Source organism: Monodelphis domestica, chromosome 5 (assembly GCF_027887165.1).
Source record: "Monodelphis domestica isolate mMonDom1 chromosome 5, mMonDom1.pri, whole genome shotgun sequence".
Taxonomy (NCBI): Eukaryota; Metazoa; Chordata; class Mammalia; order Didelphimorphia; family Didelphidae; genus Monodelphis; species Monodelphis domestica.
Window position 1 is genome coordinate 79,910,621 of NC_077231.1, and position 10,625 is coordinate 79,921,245.

General features: G+C 39.8%; 1 protein-coding gene across 1 annotated transcript in view; it reads left to right on the forward strand.

The window, feature by feature from the left end:
- AMDHD1 (amidohydrolase domain containing 1) overlaps positions 1 to 6,396 on the forward strand; it is a 33,331-nt gene extending 26,935 nt beyond the window's left edge. The window contains exon 9 of the mRNA XM_016425731.2: positions 21 to 6,396. Within this exon, the coding sequence (XP_016281217.2) occupies positions 21 to 144 (124 nt within the window). The 3' untranslated portion in view covers positions 145 to 6,396. The remainder of the gene's footprint in view (positions 1 to 20) is intronic.
- The last annotated feature ends 4,229 nt before the right edge of the window (positions 6,397 to 10,625 follow it).

Consider the following 10,625-nt stretch of genomic DNA (forward strand, 5'->3'; position numbering starts at 1 on the left):
ACATTTTCATTTCTTCCTAGATGGGAGCACTTAATTTACCAGTTTGGAGGCTACCAAGAATTAATTGAGTGTGTTGTAGCTAAAGGAAAAGTCCTCTACAGAAAGGACAGCCGCAACCTCAAAGGGCATGGAGAAGAAAGATAAGAAGAGCAAGACTGAAGATACGAATGGAGTTCAGCTCTAGCCAGTGTGGAGATTTGTGGTTTTTTCAAAGCAGATAAATTACATTGAAACAAGTCCAGTTTGAGTTTTAGATAACTGTATAAGTTTGTAATCATTAGCATAGAGAACTGAAATGAATATTGACTTTATTTTCCTCTGAACCCTTACTTTCTGACTTAGTAACAACTCTAAGACAGAAAGACAAGGTCTAGGCAGTGTGTTAAGTGACTTGCCCAGGATCACCCCGCTAGGAAATGTTTGAGTTCAAATTTGAACCCAGGACCCTCCAAATCCAAGCTTAGTACACTATCCACTGTGGCACCTAGCTGCCCCAGCTGAATACATTTGTAATCATTAACATGGGGCACTGCAATGAGTATTGGCTTTAGAGTCAGGGAAACTAGGTTCAAATTCTGACTCTACCAATTAGAGAACGTGTGACCTTGGCCAAAACAATTCACCTCTGTGAGCCTTAGTTTCCTTATTGGTAAAATGGGAGATTCTAAGGTCCTTTATGCTTCTAAATCTATAACCTGAATCTGATTTTTTACTTTGCCACCACCAGATCTCAGTGCCTTAGTTTTCCCATCTGTAAAGTGAAAAGGATTGACCCCTTCCTGTTCTAAATCTATGATTTTATGAATCTGGAGCCAGAAGGCTTGGGTCCAACTCCCTACTCTTCTGTTTATTACCTCTGTGACCTTGGACAAGGGCCTTACCCTCTCTGGGACTCAGTTTCCATATCTGTAAAAAAAGGTCCTATTGCATGACTCTCTGAGGTCCCTTCTAGCTCTAAACTTATCATCCTATGATGTTTTTGTTATCTGTATTCAGTGGATAAAATGGATAACCCTACTTTGATGAGAAACACAATTCGAACATTGAGTTTGTTTGGATCTATAAGACAGAGTCTGAACTTGTTAATAAAATGTTAAGTTACAGACCACAATCAACATTTGTAGGAAGAAAATGAGGTGGTTTGAGGTAGACATAGCTTGGAACTTCCCATCTGTTCTAGACAAATAGCCCTGTACTGAGACAACTTTTGCTCTTTGGATATCAGGCTCAGAATCATGTTTAGCAAATATATGAAGTCCTGAATTCAAGTTTCACCCATGACATATCCTGATTGTGTGACCCTGAGTAAGTCCCCTGCCCTCTCAGTGCCCTAGTAATTTTTCCAAGAAAAAATTTTTCTTTTAAATTAGAGAGGCGGTACCAACCAAATTGGTAGAAGGAGGTTGCCCAATGGGAGTTCCCTATTCCTTTAAAATCACAAGTCTAGTAAAAAAAAATGGATGGTGTTGGGCCAGTTTTTACCTACAGGTGAAACTGAAATACAAGATGGTACCAGACCTCTTGGAAGAAGGAAGAGGTATTTCCCTTTCCTTAGCAGTACTACTCTCTGTATGTTTTAAGGTTGTCTTGAGCAAATGCTCAAAGGTTTGAATCTCAAAAGAAAAGAGAGTGGAATGGGGGCAGTGAGGTGACTCAATGGACTGAGAGTCAGACCTGGAGATGGGAGGTCCTGGGTTTAAATCTATCCTCATATACTTCCTAATTGTGTGACCCTGGGCAAGTCACTTAACCCCCATAGCCTAGCCCTTTCTCTGCCTTGGGACCAAATACAGTATTGATTCTAAGACAGATGGCAAAGGTTTAAAAGAGAGAGAAAGACAGACAGACAGACAGACAGACAGACAGAGAGAGAGAGAGAGAGAGAGAGAGAGAGAGAGAGAGAGAGAGAGAGAGGAAGAAGGAAAGGGAGAAAGAGAGGGGGGAATGTGATTTTTGATCATCGTTCTTTTTTGAGCTTGTTCCTCTCTCCATGTTTGATAAACTCCGAGTAAAATTCAAGGCTTGGGTCAAAATTCAAGTCAGGGGTCATATTCTAACACCCATTATCAGAGCTATAACTAGGGAGGGGTAACTAAGATTTTCCCCCCACGGAAGCAATTACAGGGTATTGAAAGTGCTTTAGAATCCTAGGAACAGAAGAGTTTTGTACCTAGTCAGCAAGAATAATTAGTAGAAATAAGAAGTTACAAGAGGGCAGGCAGTGTGAGAGCTTACCCCCCACCCTATTTCCCCTCCCACCTTCCCTAGAAGTGGTCAGTGCTGATGACTTTGGTCTTCTTCACTCCCAACACTCCCTTGCTTCCTACCCCAAAACTGAGCTGATGAGTGTGACTACTCTATTTTCTTGACATGATTTGCAGTCCTTTCCCCAAGAGGCCTGCCTCTGACCTTTAATGATTCCCACTAATGATCCCCTTTAATGATTTCCATTTAATTTTTATTACCTTTGATTATTATACTTATATGTTTGTACATATCTATATCTATATACATATACATACATAAGTGTGTGTAGATAGATATAGACAGACAGGCAGACAGATAGAGAGAGATGGATAAATGGATAAATAGATAGATAGACAAGACAGATAGATAGATAGATAGATAGATAGATAGATAGATAGATAGATAGATAGATGGAGAGATAGATAGATAGATGAATGGATGGAGAGATGGATGAATGGATGGACAGACAGATGAATAGATGAATGGACAGATGGATAGATAGATGGACAGACAGATGGACAGACAGAGGGCTAGATAGATATAGCAATAGAAAGATAGATATAGCAATAGATAGATAAATGGATGGAGAGATAGAGAGACACAGAGATAGACAGACAGATGATAGATAGATAGATAGATAGATAGATAGATAGATAGATAGATAGATAGACAGACAGACAGACGGACGGGCGGGCGGGCGGACAGACAGACAGACAGACAGACAGACAGACAGACAGATAGATAGATAGATAGATAGATAGATAGATAGATAGATAGATAGATAGATAGATAAGCAGGTGGATGGATGGGTGGATGGATGGATAGGTAGGTAGATGGATAGACAGACAGAAAAAGAGATACCAATAGACAAATATACCTACCTAGAGAGATATCAAACTTTCTCTTTTTTCTCTGCTTGTTTAATGTAATGTTGCACATTTCAATGACAAGCAATTTTGAAAGACAAGATCTGTGGCCAATGGAATGCCCAATCACAACTTCAGAAGATACCAGCGTATCACTCAGCTCCAGACCAAGAGGTAATCAATTCAAGATACAGAAGGAGAAAGACATCTTTGGACTTGACTAGCATGGAAATTTGCTTTGCTTGACTATGCATATTTGTTATAAGTTTTTTTTAATTGGAGGTAGGAGGTAGAAAAAATAAGTTCCTGTTAATTGAAGAATAAAATTAAAAAATTTAAAATAATATAATGTTGCATGAGGATATCACGACCTTCATATTATGGATATATTTTTAAAACAAACCTAATATACTGATTTGCGTGAAATTATTTTAAAGTTTTAGTCCATGAGATTATGAACGAATAATATTTTGCCTAAACCCCTCTGAGGCCATAGATGATTTCTTAAGATTATCTGTTGTGAACAGGTTGCTAATGTGCATCTATAGAAAGAGTTTGGGGGACAGCTAGTTGGCTCAGTGGATGGAGGGCCAGTCCTGGAGACTGGACATCCCGGGTTCAAATCTGACCTTTATTTAATTAAAAACTAAAAATAATGTTTAAAAAAATAATAAAAAAAAAGAAAGAGTTTGGGAGGAAGCTGGATGGTATGATGTATAGAAAGTTAGGCTTAGAAACAGAAAGTCCTGAGTTCAAATTAGGCTTCAGATACTTCCTAGCTGTGTGACCCTGGGCCAGGCACTTAATTCCCATTGCCTAGCTAGCTCTCAACACCCTTCTGCCTTGGAATTAATATAGAGTGTTGATTCCAAGCTGGAAGGTAAGGGTTTTTCACAACTACAGAAAAAAAAATGTACACTGGGAATTCTCTCCCTTGATAAAATCACTATCCTGGACCAAAAGTTGTCCTAATAGTAATGATAAAAATCCACCTTGAGGTAAAGGCTACAATGGAAGTCATACTCATCTTTTGAGTTCCACTGAATGACTAAATGAGATTAATGGAGGCAATGTCCAGCTTATAGTCCTAAAAACTCAGAGGTAATATGGAAACAACTGGCTCTGGGATCACAGGACCTGGGTTTAAAGCCTACTTTTGGTGCCTTTATCATTTTACTTAATGCCACTGGTCCTCAGATTTAGAGCTCCTCAGATCTGTAAAATGAAGGAGTTGGGAACAGCTAGGTTCCATAGTGGATCAACTGGAGTTGGGAGGACTTGGGTTCAAATATGACTTTAGATACTTCCTGGTTGTGTGACTCTAGGCAAGTCACTTAACCCTGATTGCCAAGACCTTGCTGCTCTTCTGCCTTAGAATAGATACAAAGGCAGAAGGTAAAGGTTGAAAAAAAAATGCAGGGGTTGGACTAGATCACTCAATACATCTATGATCCTGTGAATATTTTCAAATTAAAAATATTCAAAGAAATGCAGTTTAACTTTCAATTACACGCAGAAAGAAAAACTTAACAAAGCATTGAGATCACATGGGGAATTGATTTAATAAAAAGAAGGAACTTTTGGCAATTAGTCTATTAATTTGCATATAAGTGAATATTTCAAAAACTATATTGTATTTCTTTAATGCATTTGTAATAAGGATATGTACGATAGTTCTTCAGGCTTCCATTTTGTCCTTCTCAGTTGTAAACTGTGATATCAGGAACCATATCTTAGCAGAAATTTGTAGGAGGCAACTAGGTGGCACTGTAGGAGGAATGAAGAATCTGGAGTCTGGAAGACAGTACAAATCCAATTTCAGCCACTTACTCATTGTGTGACCCTGGGCAAGTCACTTAACCTCTGTCTGCCTCAGCTTCTTCATCAGTAAAATGGGGACAATAGTAGCACCTATTTCTTGGGGCTTTAAAAAGGATAAAAATGAGATAAGGAGCAGCTAGGTGACTCTGTGGACAGAGAGCCAGACTTGGAGAAGGGAAGTCCTAGGTTCAAATTTGTTCTCAAATATTTCCTAGCTGTGTGACCCTAGGCAAGTCACTTAACTCCAATTGCTCAGCCTTTAACACTCTTCTGCCTTGGAACCAATACTTAGTATTGCTTCTAAGACAGAAGATAAGTGTTTAAAAAATGTATATAGGACCTTATCTCAACCAACCCTGATGACAAGCTTGCTATCATTTAGTAAATCGTTTCAGCAATCATCATGGGGTACAAAAAATCTGGTCCTGGTGATCAGAACCTGGTGATGAGTTTCTGGGCTGTTCCGAGACAACAGACACAAAATGTGAATCACCGTGTCCATACTCCAACCCTCCCTGGCTTGTCAGGTCCTGCCAGAACTGGTATTCAGTTGGCATACATAGCCATTGAGACACCAGGCTCACCTTCATGAGATGATCCATGTTAGCCGCCAGAGCACTTGAAGAGAGAATATAATGAAGAGCTCACTTGCATGTTAATCACTCCCCTCTGTTATGGGTCTCCTTAAAAGACATCAGATTGAGACCTAGAAGGGCCCTTAGAGGTCAGCTAGTATCACCCCTCATTTTCCAGGGAAGAAACTGAGGTCCATGGGGATTTTGTATGCAAGTCGTCTTGGGAGGGAAATCATTAAATCAATTAACCAACAAACATTTATTAAGCACCTACTGTGTGCCAGACCCTGGGAACAGAAAGACAAAGAATGAAACATTTCCTGCCCTTGGAGAAATTACATTCTATGAGAGGAAAGAACACACATCTAATAAATTTGCTTATATCTAAGTACAGTGACTTTCCATGTCTCAACTTTTCTCATCATGGTTTTGATTTATTGTGGATCAGCATAAGAAATTTAATGGGAATTTTGCAGAAGCCATAGAGCGCATACAAATGTAAATGCCAGCAGATGATGCAGAAAAAGCTTAGAAACTCAGAAATGCATAAAATATGTGTATAGTATAATAGAATATAAACATATTTACTTTTATTAATGTTAATACACAATATAATTAATATTACTATGCATATTTGCTTTTAATACACATGTTTATCATACTAATATACAATTGCTATTACTATTAATTCATTATTAATTAATATGCCCAATTACTTTTTAAAGTTAAAAGCGTTAATTTGTGAAAAGAAGACAGAAGCCAAACAATTTTACATGGATTTTCCAGATCATGGGGGTGCCGTGTCCCTAACCCCCTTGATGTGGAAGGGATTCCTGTGTGTATTTGGAAAAAATAATTTGATGATATTAAAGTTATCAGCCACTTCATATCAGTGATTTTTAGTGGCACTTTCCCCCAACATGAGAACCTTGGTATCTGGTGGAGTAGGGGTTAAAAGAGCAGAGGGGAGGCTTGCGAGTTCCTAAGATAAAATTCTCCTATTTCACAATTTTTATCCAGAACAGCCCTGCAAACATGATTATTCTGAAGGGCAATGAGTTTTTTTAAGTCAACACATTTCCCAAAAGTTGTTTAGCTGAAGAAATGATTGTAATTGTCTGACGTGGATGCATGGCGTGTACCCTGGGGATAAAATCACACCCTGACTGTCAGTTGGCATCCTGATCTTGCCAGCTACCATAAGCAAGCATTGCACCGGCCAACCCTCCTTCCCTGACCCCAATCAGTTGCCAAATACTGTCAATAATAACTCATTCTGCCTTCATAACCTCTCTCGTATATTCCCCTTTCTCTACTCTGAAACTGCCACCACTCACATCTGGATGACTGCAGTAGTCACCCTGCCTTGCTTGGGTAAACCTCCTTCAGGTCTCTCTTCATTCCAGTCCATCTTCCACTCAGCTATTGAACTGATTTTCCTAAAGCATAAGACTGATCACATTCTTCCCTTCTCCCGCCATTCAATGAACTCTAATGGCTTCCTTTTGCTTCCAGGATCAAATATAAAATCATTGTTTTGACTTTTAAAGCCCTTCCTAATTGGATCCCCATCTACCTTTCTGGCTTTCTCATACCTCTCTCTCCTCTAGTAAGATCCAGTGACTGAGCACCTTACTGCTCCTTGCATATGAGACCTCATGTCCAGAGTCTGGACATTGCCATTGTCTGTTCTCCTTGCTTAAAATTCACTCCCTCCTCGAGTCTACCTCCTGGCTTCCCTGGTTTCCTTCTAATCCCAGATAAAATTCCATCTTCTCCAATAAACCTTTTCCAATCACCCTTAATGCTAGTTCTTTTCCTCTGAGATGATATACAATAAAATCTTCTCTCTCCCTCCCTCTCTCCCCCCTTTGTCCATCCATACATCCATTTATCCACCCATCCACCCTTCTATCCATCTATCCACCCATCTATTTAATTATCTATCCATCCATCTCTCCATCTATCTGTCCATACATCTCTCCATCTATTCATCCACTCATCCATCTCTCTTTCTGCATGTATGCATCTATGTATGAATCTATGCTATGTATCTATTTATTGTGACCCTGAGAAAATCCCTGCCTCAGTTTCTTCATCAATAAAATGAGGAAAATGATAGCACTTAACTCAAAAAGGCTGATGTATGGACCAAATGAGATCACATATTTGCAAAATTTTAAGTGCTAGATGAATACAATGCTTTTCATGACTTCTAAAGTTCCTTCTTACTCTAAATATTATGGTAGTGTTAGGCTTAAGGTTTATGAAGCAGAATAGTGGGAACTGGAGTGCAATTAGTCAGCCCAGTAGACAAGGCATTGGGCCTCAAGCCAGGAAGAACTGAATTCAAATGTGGCCTCAGACACATACTAACTGTGTGACCCTGGACAAGGCACTTAACTCTGTATCTCAGTTTCCTCATCTGTAAAATGAGCTGGATAAAGAAATGACAAACCACTCCAATATCTTTGCCAGGGAACTCCAAATAGGGTTATGGAGAGTTGGACACCACTGAAATGATTGAATAGCAAAGAGTGGGAACCAAGACTTAAAAATGTGGGTTGGGGCCATATTGTGAACAATTCCAAATATACCTAAGTTTCAGCTATATTTGGCAGTCTGTAGGAAGTCACTGAAAGATTTCTGGATCATGGAGTAGCATTTGTTGGTACACCTTGGGAAGATTACCAGTTAGTAAAATGGGGCATTGGGTAGAGACTGAGAAGTTATTGGCTGTTGACTTTCATACTTGAAGAGAACCAAAATGACATTACTATGTCAGGGTGAATGTTCAGTAGCGTGCCCGACTGTGGCATATCAGACCAATACGAGCACTTTGAAAATTAGGGAAATAATCGAGTTGAGAGGTAATGAGATCCTTCAGCAGAGTAGTGGCAGTGAAAGTGGGGACAAGGGGACATGAAGGAGACATCCTTTGTCAGACTAGGGAAAGTGGGATAAGAGATGAAGAAAGCAAGATCATTGGTTACAGAATCATCTTGGGTCCTCTGCTTTAGAATTTTACTATAAACTTTGACATCCCCACAAGAAGAGAATATTTTGAATAAAAAGAGGTTTCATCCCTTTGCTAGGTTTTGTGAAGAGAGACACCATTTGTAATTGTGAATAAAGTTCAGATCTACTCTGTGTTCGTTTATCTTGGCAAATAAATAGATGAAAAGAGTAATACTTCCAGAGAACTGTGTCTCCTCTGTGCAAACAATCCTTCTCCCAGCACATTTTTTGTTGACTGAATTGTTTTAATCTCTTTGGACAGTGTTTCCCCTCATCTGACTCTACCTTCCCCGTTAGTCTTTTCTGACCTGAAGGGTGAAAATTTGCCTTGATTATGAAATATCCCCACAGACGTACATTTGGCTGCTAACAAATGTTGTGTAATCTGGAGTTGTTTTTGCCTTCAAATCAAAGAATCAATAAGTTGAGTTGGAAAAGATTCTATAGATTACTTGGTAAAACTTCTTCATTTTGTAGATAAGGACAATGTTGCCAGAGAGGTTAAGTGATTGCCCAAAGTTGCCCAGATAGCTTCAGAGATAGTAGGGGCATCTCTGATGCTTCGAATCCAGGCATCTTTACTTGACCACTTATCATTTTCTATGGTAGAAAACCATTCAATTCATCCATCAATGAAAGAAGGGACATTTATCTATTTGGATTAGACAATTTCAAAGATTCCTCCCAAGCCAGAGATTTTGTGATTGTAGAATTTAATTCCATGTCCTTTCACTCTTTCCCTTCTGGCCAAGCAGAGCCACCTTTATCATTTTTTTTCAGGGAGTCTTTGATCTGGAATCCTTGATCCTTTTCTTGACCTCCCCAATTCCTCTAGGGAAAGATAAAACAGCCTTCTTGACTAACACATTCCCTTGCCTATAGGGATCTCCAATCTTTTGTTACTAGAAAAATGACCTATGATTTTTCTGATTTAGCCTGGAGATGGGAATGGAGTGGAGGAAGAGGTCAGTCAGGAGTAGTAGCAGTGTGGACTAGAGATTAATGAGCAGAAAGTGCCACATTGACAGTGCAAGTCTTGACAGTGACGACTCAGCTGTGCTCCCCTCCCCATGGAGAATCCCAGTGAGCCACAGGGAGGAGAAACGACAGCAGCAGATAGCTTGGAAACCAAGCTGCTCATCTTTCCTGATAGACTGGTAGAAGCCAAACAACTTGTTTGGGACTCTGCTTCCATCCTAAAGGCCTTCCCAAGTTCTACTTCTTTATCCTTTCAATTTAAAAATCTTTTCTCTTGTTCTGATCATTGGCACTGGTTGTGGTGGGGAGGGAGGGTGGTTTTATGTATTTATTTATTTACATTTGGATATAGATATAGCTGAGTCACTGTCAACGATTCATAAATTGCTCTGCCATCTTTAAGTGCCGTATACATACACAGTATAGATGTGTACCAAGTACATGTTTGCTCAAAGAGATGGGATTTGGAAGGGTTGTAGTGTGTGAGTTATTATGAAGGGCCCATGTGTCTGTGTGTAGTCACTTCTGCTTTATTCAACCTTGATTTACACATTTCTAAAAATCATTGCACTGGCAAAAGTGAGTAATAAAAACCATAGGACTTATGGCAGATATGGGGTTAGGGCACAAGACTCAAAAGCTTCAATATTCTCTCTCTCTCTCTCTCTCTCTCACACACACACACACACACACACAGAGGAACCTATGAAAATAGCAGCACTCTTCTATACATGTTAAATGGTTAAGAAATACATAAATCCCACACTAAATAGTGGCTTTTCAGTGCTCATCCTGCATCCAGGGCTACAAGAGTTAAGTAGGTCTGGGTGGGCCATAACTCTAGGCCATGGAGGAAGGAAACTGGGAAGTGGGTGTAGGGAAGAAGAAGGCGATTTGGCCAGTCCCTCCTCTTCCTCCTCTTCCTCTTCTTTCTCCTCCTCCTCTTCTGCTCACTCCTTCTCCCTCCTTCTTCTCCCTCAGCTCCCACAGCACTAGCGGACACAATAAATATGGCGCTTACATTGGCTAAGCCCTGAAGTTTGCTTAGGGAAACAGGTGTCAGAATTAGGGCTTGATCTTGAGAGTTATTGGGAAGGGGTGGCAAGCTTGCTGACTTCTC